This window comes from Conger conger, chromosome 14 (assembly GCF_963514075.1).
Source record: "Conger conger chromosome 14, fConCon1.1, whole genome shotgun sequence".
Lineage (NCBI taxonomy): Eukaryota > Metazoa > Chordata > Actinopteri > Anguilliformes > Congridae > Conger > Conger conger.
The window spans coordinates 13,224,309-13,239,857 of record NC_083773.1 but is presented as its reverse complement, the minus strand read 5'-3'; the positions used below and the strand labels follow the sequence as shown (position 1 = coordinate 13,239,857).

General features: G+C 38.5%; 2 protein-coding genes across 2 annotated transcripts; one reads left to right on the top strand and one right to left on the bottom strand.

Annotated features, from left to right (window-relative positions):
- Nucleotides 1–1,911: 1,911 nt before the first annotated feature.
- Nucleotides 1,912–6,322, bottom strand: psmd6 (proteasome 26S subunit, non-ATPase 6). The gene is made up of 8 exons (XM_061219428.1): nucleotides 6,098–6,322; nucleotides 5,267–5,472; nucleotides 4,874–5,019; nucleotides 4,394–4,613; nucleotides 4,107–4,215; nucleotides 3,686–3,854; nucleotides 2,809–2,886; nucleotides 1,912–2,131 (listed from the first exon to the last, which is right to left on the bottom strand). The coding sequence occupies exons 1-8, from the start codon at nucleotides 6,240–6,242 to the stop codon at nucleotides 2,035–2,037; spliced, it is 1,170 nt and encodes a 389-aa protein (XP_061075412.1). The 5' UTR covers nucleotides 6,243–6,322; the 3' UTR covers nucleotides 1,912–2,034.
- Nucleotides 6,323–6,677: 355 nt separating this feature from the next.
- On the top strand, nucleotides 6,678–14,895 carry slc2a9l1 (solute carrier family 2 member 9, like 1). The gene is made up of 12 exons (XM_061220872.1): nucleotides 6,678–6,704; nucleotides 7,351–7,446; nucleotides 7,550–7,710; nucleotides 8,062–8,186; nucleotides 8,734–8,863; nucleotides 9,025–9,173; nucleotides 9,975–10,162; nucleotides 10,795–10,905; nucleotides 12,105–12,206; nucleotides 12,560–12,635; nucleotides 14,086–14,213; nucleotides 14,716–14,895. The coding sequence occupies exons 1-12, from the start codon at nucleotides 6,681–6,683 to the stop codon at nucleotides 14,893–14,895; spliced, it is 1,470 nt and encodes a 489-aa protein (XP_061076856.1). The 5' UTR covers nucleotides 6,678–6,680.
- The last annotated feature ends 654 nt before the right edge of the window (nucleotides 14,896–15,549 follow it).

Genomic DNA, 15,549 nt, shown 5'->3' with positions numbered 1-15,549 from the left:
GCTGGTTTAAATTACAGGCGCTTGTTGTACAGACTTGACTAGTTTGAGAAACTTGGGTGATTTTTTTTTTTTTTTTTTTTTTTTTTTTTTAAATCTGGCATTGATTTTGACTACTGTTGAACTGTAATCCAGGTTTCTTCCCAAATTAGTATATGTTACCCAAGTGTTTAAAGAGGTTCTCTGGTCTGTTGAGATTAGAACAAAAATATTCAGAGAACGTGAAGGCATTTCATTTTCCCTTTACATTCAAAATCCTGCAGCAATTCCGCTTGTTTCCACAAACTATACAAAGATACTGTTTAATTGAGCACTACAGACGTGTAATGTGAATCGGAGACAGAAAGCAGCTTGCCTATGGGGAATGGGTTATACATGCAAACTCCTCTGTAAAAGCGTGTAGGGTTTTTTTTTTTTGTATACATAATCAAATGCATTTGATCAGCTGGACTTGGCTGCTATGTAATTCATGAACAAATGTAGTAGGACATTAGGAAATTTACTTAATATTTAAAGAAAAAGATTGTATAGTCTATTTGTTTTGTAACAGGTTTCTGTAAATAAAAATAATTTATACAGTTATTTATACGGAACACCTGCCTTGGCTTCTTCACTGTAGTACTGTTTTTCTGTTCATTCCTTTCAGTTTCAGTAACACTGACATAAAAAAACTTATATCAGACAAGGCAAATGCTTAATATCAGGCACACTCAAGGATACTGGTGTTTAACATTTACAATGCCAGAACTGACATGCCTATTGGTAGATTGCTGTGAAAAATACGTGCCCCATTCCCTCCTTTATTCCATATTTGTCACACTGAATTGTTTTAAGGCCTATAGACAAAATGTAATCTGAGTAAACAAACATTTAAATTATTCCTTTAATGGTAAGTTATCGAACACTCATGTAACCAAAGTAAAAAAAAAAAGAATAGTTGCTCAGATAACCAAATTTAATTGATGTGATGAGATTAATCTGATTGAACACAGCCAGGTTTGATGAGTCTAAACGTGTCATATTAAACCTGACCATCAGAGTGAATTAGTCGCCACAGTTTCTACAAGCACACGATCAATGGAAAATCCAGAAGAGGCAAGGGGAAAAAAACGTTCCAAGTATCAGTCTTGAAAGGGTTATAAATGGGACTCATGGGAATGTAGCAGGAACACTGCTAACCAAGAGAAACATTGATACTAGTCTTTTTTTGGACAACAGTGGTTCCATTGTGTCTGGCATAAAGCAAATACAGCATTTAACAGAACATCATACCAAGTCAAACATGGTGGTATGATGGTGTGGAGATGCTTCACTGCCTCTGGATCTGCACGACATGCCATTATTGAAAGAAACATGAATTCTGCTCTACACCTGAAAATTCCTCAGGAGAATATACAGAGATCTGAGCTGAAGCATAATCATGTTATGGAGCAATGACACAAAACACAAAAGCAAGTCCACATCTGAATGGGTGTAAAGAAACTTTGCAAGTTTTGGAGTGTCCTAGTCAAAGACCTGACTTGAGCGTTTGGTTGCAGTTATTTCTGTTAAAATTGGTCCAGTTAGGTTTAAGGGGGCAGTTACTTTTTAACATGGGTGATAGATATGGGTGTTTGATAACTTCATTAAACAAATTAAAAAATGTTTTAATCCTGGGTTTGTCAGGTATGCATCATACTGCCCATGCCTGCAAACGGGGGTTTATCTGGGTAATCTGATTTGCCATCTCAAAATGTTTACAAAAGATTTCCAGAACAACAAAGTTATTACCATTAAATAATCTAAATAATTCTGTGAAAAGAATTTAGGGTTTATATGCTTGGCTTTGTTCACTGTTAAACTTCCCCAAAAAGGGCACTATGTTCAATTAATGTTAATTAATAGAATAACCATTCAATTGATAAAGCTGGACACTTTATGTGAAATGAACATTTATTATATACATATAAATGCTTAATCGGGGGGGAAGAGTACATTTTCAGACAAACTAACATAACATTTCACTCTTTCACATCTCAAAGGACGATGAAGGTTTGATCACATGTTGATAACCCGGGACAGTTTCTGGACCCTGTTCAGGAGCAGGTCGCCTTTCTTTATAGTTTCCTGGTACTGCCAATTCTTACTGTCAGGCCTAGTGATGAAAAGGGGAGAGAGAAAAGGTAAACCTCTGCTTGATATGGTCACCTACTCACAGCCAGCACATTTCAACAGACAATGCTTGGTTACAGGTTTGCCCTTACTACTAAGGACATTGTGATCCCAGCTTGATAAAAGATCTAGGAAAAACCTCAGACTAAACCTCCAAATGGACCAACTTAAGCTCTTTTCTGAGGGACACCTTGATTTCCAGGCAGGTTTTTCCAACCGGGGTCTTATTTTTGTGGTACTTTCCAGCATTCCACTTTGTTTCAAAGTATGTTAGACACCTGCTTTTTTGTTTTTCCCTCCATGCCTGTAGCTTCTATAGGTATATTATAGGCGATTCAGGTCCATTTTACCAGTGGAGTTTATCTAAATATTTTATTTAGATAAACCTTAAGTAAAAGTGGAAATTTATTTGCCAAAATCAAAAGTCATCTTCGAAAATTGAGCAACTCTACTTAACTACTCTGCGCACACAAATTACACTGCAATTTACATTACAAAAATAAGACCCAGGTTGAAAAAAAACAGAATTATCCTTTGACATTATTTCATACCATGTGCTGTAGTTTGCAGCGAGTTAGTAGCTCAAAATTGCCTCAATGTAAACTAACTTATAGCCAGGTATCTCTGATAGGTACACAAAGCAAATTGATTATACTGCACCTGTTTGTTTCCACAATCTCGTTCACTTTATCGATCTTGCAGTGCAGTCGTCCAGCTGCAATGAATCGTGAAAGTTCCCTAAAAATAAAAAGGTGATAAATGAAACCTTTGATCCTTGACTGGTGTCATTCCTAACTCTGAAAAAACACCTCACCAAATGTCTCCCCACAAAACACTTCTTCACTCCAGTTCACTTGGAGAGAGGGTGTATATCGGGACAGTTGACACTGCCAACAGTAGATTCTAGAACTTTTACACTGTTAAGAGGCTCCAAGTGTGTTAATTATCCTTTTCTTTATCATTTGTGTACTTCTAATAATAATCTTTATTTGTGTAGCAGTTTTCAAACCAGAGTTAAAGCGCTTTTCTAAGTTGCTCGATAAGACCATTGGCTATATAAGGAGTGCTAAACTCTTCCCTCCTGGTTTTTGGTGTGGTAAAAATCCTTAAGCAATTCATACAGTTACTAACAGTCAATTTGTTTCCAAGTCCAAGCAGGCAGCTGATAGAAAGGAAAGAAAGGAAACCTGCGGACACTGGCCCTCTTTGGCTGGAATTACACCACACACAAAGTGCGCGTAACAGAAGTTACTGGTGAATTATAGCTGTTAACAGGCTACACAACTTCAAAAATGTAACCCATTGTGATGTGAATGAAAATGTCATGAAGAATAATGTGAAGAGGATTGTTAACCACATTCCTAAGGACTGTTTCTGAGTTGCCTGCAATAATATGCTGGTAGAAGAACACTTCTGGTGTAACTGACACGCTGCGCCTGGCCTGCATCGCTTCAACCACGCCTACGACTTCAGTGTAGTGGCCCTGGGCTACTTGGATGTTGTAGCATAATACTGTACAGTGGACAAGGGCACTCACTGGTCAATGAACTCTGTGCTGACACCAAAGGCCTCTGCCATATAGCCCAGGGTCAGTGAGCGGTAGGACTCCAGCAACTGGCTGTAGGCCAGGATGCGCATCTCTCGCACGTAGTAGCGGTAGTGAGGAGCGAAAAGCCAGTCCTTCTTCATCTCCTGTTCAACAGCGGCTGCAACACAGAAGAGCTCTTATGAGGATGGAGGACTTCATCTGTGAGTATGCCTTGACACACACACACACACACACACATACAAACACACAAACAAAACACACACACACACATAGTCCTAGAGCTGTTAAGAGTTGAGCACCTATTTACAGTAGTCCTCCTATATGGCTCAAAGCATGCTGGGAATATTTTTATTTTTGTCTCAATGAGTTCTACAGTAAAAGCATGCAGACTGGAAGGAGGAGGACTCACCCAGGGACTGGAAGAAGACGGAATAGCGGCACTCGTACAGGGAGAACAGGTACTGGCGCACGGCCGGCAGACTGTGCAGCACCTCCAGGATCTCTGCGCCTTTGATCACCTGCAATTCCACACAGAAACCAGAGAACTCAGGCGTTACTGACAAAACCAGGCCACTACAAATACGGTCCAACACGATCGGTACACGTGAGATATGCAGCTAGTCCAATTAATAAATCTAACAAATAGCAAATACAGAGCCTGCATTATGCGACAGCCAACAGACAGATTTGGCTCACCTTTTCTCTGAGGTCTGGCCGCTTCAGCGCGATCATGCTGACGTACACGGTGTACGTGACGAACGTTTTGTAGTCCATGAGCTCATAGGAGGTGAAGGTGGACACTGTATCCAGGAAGAGCTCAGCTGCCTGTCTGAAGTCCCTGATGGCCACGCAGTACAGACCCTGGTACACCTTCAGGCGATTCCTCCGATCCCAGTCACCACCTTCTTCAATCAGGCTGCAGCAAGACAGATCATCAGCATTTGTGGACAAATTCCACGTACAACACAAATGTACAATAAGTCATCCACTGTATATCACAAAGAGACATGAAACTAGCATGGCAGAGAAAAAGAACCTCAGCAAATTAAGTAGTTACTTCAAACAGAGTTTAATGTGATAAAAACACAGGAATTTAAGCCAAGCAAAGTAGCCTACTCAAGGTGACTTGTTTTTATGAAGAAATTAAGGTGTTAAAGGCGCGACTGTTTCATTTACCTTTTTGCCTTCTCAGTGTTCCGTGTTATAAGGTCACTATCCATATAAAACAACCCGATCCTAAGCAAATAGAACACTATATCTAGTCGATGTCCCAGGGCAACAGTCTTGTCATAGGTTTTTCTGAAAGCAGTCAAGGCTCCTTCCTACAACAGCACAGAAAAACACAGCAGGGGGTTAGTACAACGAAAATCACATCAACATTAAATTATACTTAGCATGTTAACCATTTAATATTCGAAATAGTTTAAATACTGATATTAGCATTACGTTGATACAACTACCATGGTGCTCCGATTTAAAGTCTGCCTGACACGTTGCAAAGAGACAGCTTGCTAGCTCATCTTCCATAAACGTTTGAAGAATGCATTTATTGAGAAGATGTGAAGTTACCTTATTGCCGATACGGATGAGATATTCGGCTTTGGCCATCATAGCGTCCCGGATTTCACTCTCCCCTAGGTTCTTTTCGGCGTCCTCCAAAACATCATCCAATCGTTTCTGGACCTCCTCGTTCGCCTTCTTCATTTTACTCAGCAGATCAGTGTCCACCTGCCATTTCAGCTCTTTACAGAGCGCCTCGTAATACGGTGCCATATCTGCAGAACATACACGGATCAGCCAGTCATACAATGCCATTCATTCAATAACGAATTGGCTTGCCATTGTTGTCTAAGTTAGCTAACGTACCGTTACATCAAATCGTTAGCAAAATGGTGCTGCTAACTTGTTAGCTGGCTAATTATAACCATTCAGACTTCACAGCAGCCATCAATCTGAGGTGCGGGTGTTTATTCTATTGTTATCCATGGTAAAATAACGATTTAAACGTTGAAAGACAAAACTGCAAACTGAACATTTATCTGGACACATACATTGCAGCGACAAACCTCAAAAGCATATAGGCTAGCCTTCAGTGACGAGAAGAATTCAAAGTTAGCTGATTCATTCTCGTTGCTATAAAATTTCAACGGAGTCAGATTCGCTCTCTAGCTAGTTTGGTAGCCAAGCTAATTTGATAAATTTACAATACATATCGATCAAGCACGTTCCAGAAATTAAGCTGCCTTAGATTCTCGTGTAACGTTATCTTGAAGAACTGAAGCCTTATTCCTATAGCTAGGCCACGGCTGTCCGAGTTAATCGAGTCTCAGGATTAGTTTCGGGCCTGGTGACGATGCACATCTAGCTCGACTGATTTTGTCAGTTATCTCTTCTACTCACTGTTCTCTTTGATTGATTCCATGAGTTCCGTTTTAACTTTGTCATCTTGTCGATGTTCATCTAAAGTGAGCAAGAACTTCAGTTGTGCTATCCTCAGGTCTGGGTTTTTGGGCAGCCCCTCTTCTTCCAGATTTTCCAGCGGCATTTTGACGGTCCTTGTTGTTTGGCAGCAAATGTTGTATGAACTGCGGAAACACAAAGGCCCCTGACGTATTGACGCCAACGAGCGCAAGAAAGAAGAGGCACTGAACGTGAGTGATGCAACACGCATCTACTGCCATCAACCGGTTGAAAGGAGTACCATCCACGTCTTATTCATTGAACATATCAATATCGAACAGTCCATGTGATAGCATATTCAATTATAATATTTGCTCATAGTTTTATCATTTGTATGCTGCACGAGCTAATCTCATTAACCTATTCGAAGACGTGCTGCACATTCTGCTAAGACCAACAGGACGAGTTACCCAATGGTGCTGTAATAATTCATCTTATTACTTATAATACCTAACAGAGCATAAATTGCTTTGTCAGTATACGTAAGCTGTCTGACTGATGTGTGTGGAAAGCACAAACAAAAATGGAAACTTCACTGAAGCAACTGGTAGGAAGATGAAATATGCTACTTTATGTCAGACACGAGAAATGTACAATATTTTGGGCTGTAATGTTAATGCTCTTTCAAAAAATATAATACTTTATGTATATTTGACTGCAAATCATTATGCAAATGATGAAAAATGAAAACAACATGATTATTGTACATTTGAAGCTAACTACAAATGACTGTTTATTACTTAGACATTGACGAAATAAATACATGATATGAAACTATTTTTCTAATAAAAATATACATAATTTGGAAACCCATGAATATGCAGCCGCTTCTAATTTCATTTTAATGTTTTTTAAAATTGCTCAAGTATCCGTTATTGTTAAAGAAAGGTTACAGGAGGCTATATTTTGTCGTCGTATATTTGGAGTAATCTTGTTTATCATAACTTCCACAAGTGTTTTTGTAATGTTTCATCTTTACTCACTGGTTTTGGAATTTTGTTAGCCAGGTGCTACACTGTAGCCAGGTGCACGCACTCATGCTTCTCCTGTTAAATCGCTCTGGATAAGAGCTTAATAAAAATGAAAGTCGCGTAAAGAATGTAATGTAATGTTATGGCTTACATGATCTTGCTCCCCAACACGCGTAGCCGTTTCCATACAGTTTCAGCTGAACCAGTTGTTTTCATTTTCAGGTCCGTGGCAAAGCATTAGCCTTCATAATAATTTTAGGGCTTGGAGGAACCTTTCAGAATGGATTTCATGTTACTGTCACCAGTTCACCTTCGCCGGTATGATAATCTTAATTTGAAAATAAAATAATAAAAAACCAATAGTTGACCTGCATCTTAAATAATTACAGAACTAACATTTGGGTCTATTTTGTTTTTACAGTACATTAAGAATTTCATCAACCAAAGTTGGTTTGTTCGACATGGAGAGTCTATGGCGCCTGAGACCGTAACTTTAATTTGGTCAATTATAGTTTCATCTTATGCTGTAGGAGGCCTTTTTGGCTCAGTCAGTGTTAGGTACATTGCTGGCAAATTTGGAAGGTGAGAGGCACATGCATGCTTCTTTCATGTTATTCATGTTTATTGTACCAATATTGTTAGGTTACTGTCTGAAAATAATTTAAGATTGAATTATTTACTTAATTTATTCATGTATCAGAATAATTAACATAAATAATAATAATAATAATAATAATAATAATAATAATAATAACAACAACAACATAATAAACATACATCATAATAGATTCAGATGTTTTTTTATGATTATTTCTAGCTTTGTCATGTAGTTATGTCACAGCACTATGAGGTTACACAATAATGAAATGGATATCAATGGCAAAAAATTGTAACACTTAAAAAGAGTACAGATTTTCTTTTTCTTGATTATAGAAAGAAAGCCATGATCTGGAATAACATGGTCAGTATTGTAGGTGCAGTAACCATGTTTACGAGCAAGAGTGCACACTCTTTTGAAATGACAATGGTTGCAAGGTTCTTATTTGGATTTTCTTCAGGTTTGTACATTATTTACAGTTAGTTTTATATTTGAATACACACTGTCTTAACGTTGCATGCCATTTCAAATATGTTACACATTTAGTTTCTGTTAAACATAGCAGTTTCATATATGAACTTTTGACACTGTTCACTGTTGCAAATCTAACTGTGACTTTTTAACTTTTGTGTGTGTGTGTGTGTGTGTGTGTGTCTGTGGGTGTGTGAGAGAGAGAAAGAGAGAGAGAGAGAGAGAGAGAGAGAGAGAGAGAGAGAGAGAGAGTTAGTTTGCTAATTCAATGAATGGGCAATGCTTATTAATATAACTTAATAAGAAAACCATACAACTGAAAATTAAGTACCTCTGCTTTAAAAGTGACAGTGACATGTATGTTCCATAATAGCTCTGGTTGGATTGCATCGCTTGTCAAATTATTCTCTCACCTGCACAAAACCTGAAGTGTTTCAAAACTGATTTAATGTTTTCACTTGTGTTATGAATTATTGTTATCATTATTTTTTGTATCATAAGTGAATGAAGCAGCTTTTACTAACCCTCACCCCCAGGTTTGGGTGCAAGCATCCACACCATATACCTTGGTGAGAGTTCCCCTAAAAAACTGAGAGGAATGGTGACATTGACAGCAGCCACCTTTATTTCCATCGGGAAACTCACTGGTCAACTCGCTGGTCTGAGGTACCGTATGATTTCACATGTCATTTTGGAATATTTTCTTTGCAAAAAAGAGAGGGAGTGTTAACAATCAAATCATTATTGAGGAGACCTCAGCTTAGTGAATTCAGAAATACTGTAAGCAAGACCCCAAGATGGACTTACGATTTTAATTTGTATCCCAGGGAAATCTTTGGGCGTGAGGAACTGTGGCATATCCTGCTTTGTGCCCCAGCATTTTTGTCTGTGGTTCAGATGATTGTGCTGCCCTCCTTTCCCGAGGCCCCAAGATATTTATTAATAGACAAACACAATGAGCCAATGTGCAGAGATGGTAAGGGCTGGTTTTATATTTACAGAGAAGCCTCTAACACAGATCAGATCACAACACTTTCTGAAAGCAGTCAAGAAACACCACTTTTGTTGGATTTCTTATTTGCTTGGTTTGCAATAATGTGCTACACAGCACATGTGTATACATGTAAGACCTACACTCACAAGCACTTTATTAGGAACATTTTTACTTAATTACACCTACTTATTCATGTGATTATCAATTGTGTGGAAGCAGTGCAATGCATATAATCATGTAGATACGGGTCAGGAGCTTCAGTTAATGATCACATCAACCAGCAGAATGGGGAAAAATGTGATCTAAGTGACTTTGACTGTGGAATGATTGGTTGGTTTGAGTATCTCAGAAACTGCTGATCTCCCGGGATTTTCACACACACTAGTCTCTAGAGTTGCAAAGAATGGTGCAAAAAATTTTTTTTAAATCCTCTGAGCAGCAGTTCTGCAGACAGAGACGCCTTGTTAATGAGAGACATCAGAGGAGAATGGCCAGACTGGTCAAAGCTGACAGGAAGGTGACAGTAACGCAAATAACCACACATTAAAACAGTGGTATGCAGAAGAGCATCTCTGAACACACAACGCATCATAACTCTAAGTGGATCGGCTATAATAGTAGAAGTCTAAAAAATAAGTCTAATAAATACCTAATAAAGTGCTCACTGAGTGTATATTGGACAATTACTATAACTATAATTATTGTTACTACTAGTAATCTGTTAGTTACTATCCTTGAACATAAGTAAAAGTAGTTTTCTTTCTTGTTGTATTTGGCTCGTAGCCCTTCAGACCCTGTGGGGGGAGGGCGACATGAAGATGGAGATTGCGGAGATGTTGGCGGAGCAGGATGCTATAAAGGGGCAGAGCTCTCAGAGCCTGCTGCAGCTGCTGACGGACAGACGTGTGCGCTGGCAGGTCCTCAGTATACTGGTCATCAATGTGGGCATCCAGTTCTGCGGCATCTCTGCTGTAAGCCTGCTTCTGCTCTCCTGGAGGTGGAGAGGTGGACACACACACACACACACACACGTGCACACACACACACACACATGCATACATGCACACAAACACACCCATCTGCACACATGCGCACACACATACACGCATCCACGCACGCACACACAAACTTAGCTCATATGCATTCATACACATACACACACTAACACTTTTTGTTTACATGACAATCGCTTAGCAGACACTCTTATCCAGAGTGATATATCCATGTACAGTACGAAAGTAGGGAATATCAGGGTTAGTCTCAGGAATACAAAAGTGTGTTATCACCAAGATGGCACAGATAAGTGTAAAAATAATAGTTAGTATTAGTTAGTATTGTAAACAATACTAGTACCACTGCATTTCATATTTATACATTTTCATACATTTATTTTTTAGAAAATATGTTATTTATTTATTCAATTGAACTTGATTCCTTTCAAGGGTACCAATAATTCTAGATCTGACGATACATACTTACGGTATAAACATACCTAATCCTATGTATACACACAACCAGTCATACACATGCATAAACACAAACTTCTATTGAACTCTCGACAGGAGCAGCCTGGCTCAGTGAATTCCTGCCTGTGTTTCTCCAGATAAGTGCCTTCTCCTTCAACATCTTCCAAGAAGTGAACATTCCACTGGACAAAATCCGTTATGTGACACTGGGTGTGGGGGCCTCTGAGGTCCTCACCTCCATCACATGCGTGAGTCCTTTCATGTAGGTGTGTATGTGTATGCATGTGTGTGTGTGTGCATGTGTTCATGTGTGTGTGTGTGCATGTGTTCATGTGTGTGTGTATGTGTATGCATGTGTGTGTGTGTGCATGTGTTCATGTGTGTGTGTGTGTATGTGTGTGTGTGTGTGTGTGTGTGCATGTGTTCATGTGTGCGTGTATGTATGCGTGTGTGTGTGTGTGTGTGTGTATGCATGTGTGTGTGTGCATGCGTATGTGTGTGTGCGCATGTGTGTGTGTGTGTGTGTGTGTGTGCATGCATCTTTGTGCATGTGGGCAAATTATGCATACATGCGGTTGTCCTCTGGGCAACCAACCTCCTAAATCTAGTTGTCCTGATGCGCTCTTTGGTTGCCCAGATTTGTGCTTGGGTTGATCTGTGCTTTTAAGTGCTCTTGCAAAGAGATTGTTACTGTAAAGACAAAACAACAGCAGGTAGGTTAATGCTTGAGTCAATCTGGCAAGATAATTTATTTGGTCAAATTCATCAAACACATTAGCTTCAAATCTCACTAATTACATGTAGTCATGGGTCAGTATGAGATTGTGAAGGTATGATAACCTTCTGCAAAAATACCATGGTATTACAGTATTGTGCACCTCTAAAATGTATAAAAACTGTATTTTGTTTTTAAATAACATATAGAACATATACACTCAGTGACCACTTTATTAGGTAGACCTGTACACCAGCTTGAAAATATCAGCCAATCATGCAGCAAAATGCATAAAAGCATGCAGATGTGGTCAAGACGTTCAGCTGTTTTTCAGACCAAATAGGGACAAAATGTGATCTAATTGACTTAAACTGTGGAATGACTGTTGGTGCGATAAATAAAGTGCTCAGTGAGTGTATTTTACTAAGTTTGGTGGCTAAAAGTAAATAAATCCTAACGTTAGGCTACTAATTCTGGCTAATTATCTAACGTTACCCAGCCAGCTCTTAGCACTCAAGTTAAACGAACATTAAACCCTTGTCCGATCTAGAGAGGGTGTTAGCTAGCTAATGTCAGCGTTAACTAATTTAGCTATAGTTATCAAATTGAATGACGCCATAGGCTATGCAGCAGCATTAATTTCCCAATATATATTCCTAATATTGTAAGGGATTCTAGTCTACACATCTTAGGCCCTGTCCTTAGTAACCCCAGCAGTGTGTGTCTCCACAGGGCCTCCTCATTGAGAATTTGGGGAGGAGAGCTCTGCTGTGGGGAGGCTTTGGAGCCATGTCTGTAATAATGGCATTAATCACACTCTCACAGCTCCTGAAGGTAAGAGGCCTTGGCTTGTTCCCAATGAGAGTGCTGTGTTCTGAGTCTGAATCAGCCATTAGAGGGGGAATCAACTGTCTGTGCAGCACAGCCTGTTTGTCTGACCTGGTCTGGAGTTCTGTTTCAGAGATATTATTAAATTAGCATTTGCCTCAGAGATAGTACTTGTTACAATTAATCTGCCCTGTAAAGATCATGTGACTTCCTTCGCCAGTATACTGGAGATTGTGATAACACAAAACATTTGCTGGGCAACTAAGACTAACTAATTGCAGTTGCATAAATAAAGCATCTCATTCAGTTTTTTATTCTGATAATTGGTACGTATTAATACATTTTGTGTTTTGTTTTAGGAAAACAGTAATTGGATTCCATATAGCACAGTTGGCCTGATATTTCTCTTCGTAATATTCTATGGGGGTGGACCAGGTTTGTATTACATGCTACTATATACAGTGGGTTTTCTTTCCAACATGCCCATGTGTCCCATTTGGCACCACATATCGTGTATCGCTCTTTCAACATGGCTTGTCTACAAAGTGTGTCGGTACGCAGCATACAATTTTTTAAATAATGCCATTAATTGATAGATCCTTTATTTTGTATATATTGTAGAGCAAATATTGCTATGATCTCATATAGGCATCCTGTATATCATTCTGTATAAAAGTGTAGAAGCAGATATATAGGCTACAGTATATGTACGTATATGGGCCTTTACATAAATATCCAAAATCAATTGACCAATTAAACAAAGTCTGTGCATTCACTGTCTGTCACTCAATGACAGTGTCACCCACAAATCAAGAGTGGTCTTGTGTCAGGATCCCTTGGGTTTATATTCAGGTAATTTTGTGCAAAAATGTTATGCTCATTTATGGGTATCCATAACACAAAAATGACACAATGTAGCTATACCAAAATCAGCATGGGAAAAACCATCAGAAGAGACTGATGGCCATTGACCATCACAAGTCTGTAATGGATACAAAAAAACCCCATAAAAAGCATAAATACATCCAATGGTAAATCATTTCTTAGGCTTGCATAAAACAATGTAGCATTTTTTGCATGCATAACAAAACTGTAGCATTTTCAATATGCATACGGAATCTGTTGCACATCGGCAAAAACCGCTCTTGAGATTTTATGGTAAAAAAGGTTGACGATTTACAACAAAAAAAATATTTTGCGATGCCTACATCAAAATAGAGGACTTCCTTTGGAGGAGTTCCAAGGAATCTCTCGTCTGATATTATTGTCATTATTTATTTTATTTTATTTATTGTACTTATTTTTTATGATCTTCTCAACCTGTTACTGTCTGAGGATAGCTGCAAGGAGAGGGAGTTTGGGACATACATGTAGGGGAGGGTGACAGGCGGGGGGAAGAGCAAATGCAAAAGTATTGTATAGTTTAGTAAGCAAAATGCAGTATTTTACACCTCATAAGACCCATATTATTATATAGTTTCTTCTGTAACTTTGTTTTAGTAATATTTGGAGTAATTCTGACTCTTAAATAACAAACCCCAAAGGGTTACCTGTCAGAGGAGACCAGGATTATGCCTGTAGTCCAAAGGGTTCAAGGAGTCATATTTAAGCTTGTGTCAAGAAAAGGGGCAATAATGAAGGGGTTAATAAAAGTGGAGAATATGCACTTTGACAACATGTGAATTGTTTGATGACAAACAAGAGGAAATAAAACATGACAAATAATATATATACCAAAATAATAAAGTTTTACTTTAAGGTTACATTGTTATTTGTGTCATTTTTACTAACCTCAGAGATCTATACATGAGGTCAGTGGTCAGCTATGTTCTGAGTCTGTTGTCATGGCAATGCATACTCTAATAGCTTTCGCTTTGTCTCACAGCGGGTGTTCTGCCATCGCTAACTCTCGAGATATTCATCCAGTCCTCTCGACCTGCAGCCTTTGTATTCACTGGCATACTGCGGTGGCTGGGATTCTCTGTGATGGGAACGACCTTCCCCTTTATAATTGTGAGTTTTGACTACACGTAGAAACAACTGCTTTTACTTCTGGCAACTGGATAAGAGATATGAAGTTTCACAATCATTGCTACATTTAAGAACTAATCTATTGAACACACCAAAGCATTTTTAGAACACACTGTTACGTACCCAGTCGCTCATTATATATTTTTGGATGACGGGTTAATATCCTCCTGTGAATGCCATATTGAGAAACTGTAATTAAAACTCCATTCTCTGTCAGCGCACTAAGCTATTCAGCTTTACTCATTTGCATGGAGCTCCTGTCATCCACTCTGTGAAACACTACAGAGCTCTAATTAACACAGCACATTTCTGTAAGAATTAAAGCAACACTTTTCTCAAAATCTACAAAGTTTTTACCCCTGGGCGGAACAAAGGATAATCACATGCTTTCATAAATCTTTTATGTTATTCGTCTGGTCGCTTTTTACTCCACTATTGTATTGAATATAAAAAAACTCATCATCTGTTCTGTCTTTTCTTGCAGAAATTGTGGAAGTCCTACAGTTTTGTGCTGTTTTCTGCAGTTAATCTGTTGGCTGGGCTGTTTCTCTTTTTCTTCTTACCTGAAACAAAGGGTAAAACACTCTTGGAAATATCAGATGAATTCAGCAAAATCCAATTATGGAGGCCTTCAAGAAAAGACATTGTAGAAACAAGGCTATAAACCGTAGTTTAATTAGTTAAGTATTTCTGTGACAGTGGAACAAACTATCTGTTTCATCTGCATTGTGTTACCATGTATGAAGAAGTGGTTGATTTAAAGACTTCTGTTAAAAGCATAGTGTTTGTGAGTCATGCAGATTTTTCCATGACTGTTATATATGCCTGAACTTCTCTTCACAACTCCACATCCAATTTGGACTTGAAATGACTTCAAGTCAACCGTATGTGTTATTGCTGTGTAGTCATTAATTAAATATTACAAAAAATTTGTCTTGTTTGATTATAATGACAAATTTACCTGCTTGATTTGAAATATTATCTTGGAATATTATTTCCTTTGCTAAAGAATTCATGACCATCAGCCTTGATAATAAAAAATAAATAAAAAAATAAAAAAATTGCACTGATATTAAATATCAGTTTTTTATTCTTTCGTCACTTACGATTTTACCCTTCTCTGCACCATACCGTTCAGTGTAGACTGGATTCTTTATTTGTTCATTGATTGAAGTCTAATCACATTATGCGATTTCAATGTTTTTTTTCCGGGGTGGTTGTGTGAGAGTGTAAATGTGTGTGCTGTTTGTGTGAGAGTGTAAATGTGTGTGCTGTTTGTGTGAGAGTGTAAATGTGTGTGCTGGCTGTGGTGTGAGAG

Bases quoted from the DNA above. Each gene is read 5' to 3' on its own strand.
- psmd6 (XM_061219428.1), bottom strand. From the start codon at position 6,242: ATGCCGCTGGAAAATCTGGAAGAAGAGGGGCTGCCCAAAAACCCAGAC. The intron at 4,216-4,393 runs GTGAGCCAAATC...GTGGAATTGCAG, and splicing joins GGCCAGACCTCAGAGAAAAG to GTGATCAAAGGCGCAGAGAT. The intron at 2,132-2,808 runs GTGCAGTATAAT...TTTCATCACTAG, and splicing joins GAGATTGTGGAAACAAACAG to GCCTGACAGTAAGAATTGGC.
- slc2a9l1 (XM_061220872.1), top strand. From the start codon at position 6,681: ATGGAAACTTCACTGAAGCAACTG. The intron at 7,711-8,061 runs GTGAGAGGCACA...TCTTGATTATAG, and splicing joins ATTGCTGGCAAATTTGGAAG to AAAGAAAGCCATGATCTGGA. The intron at 8,187-8,733 runs GTTTGTACATTA...CCTCACCCCCAG, and splicing joins CTTATTTGGATTTTCTTCAG to GTTTGGGTGCAAGCATCCAC.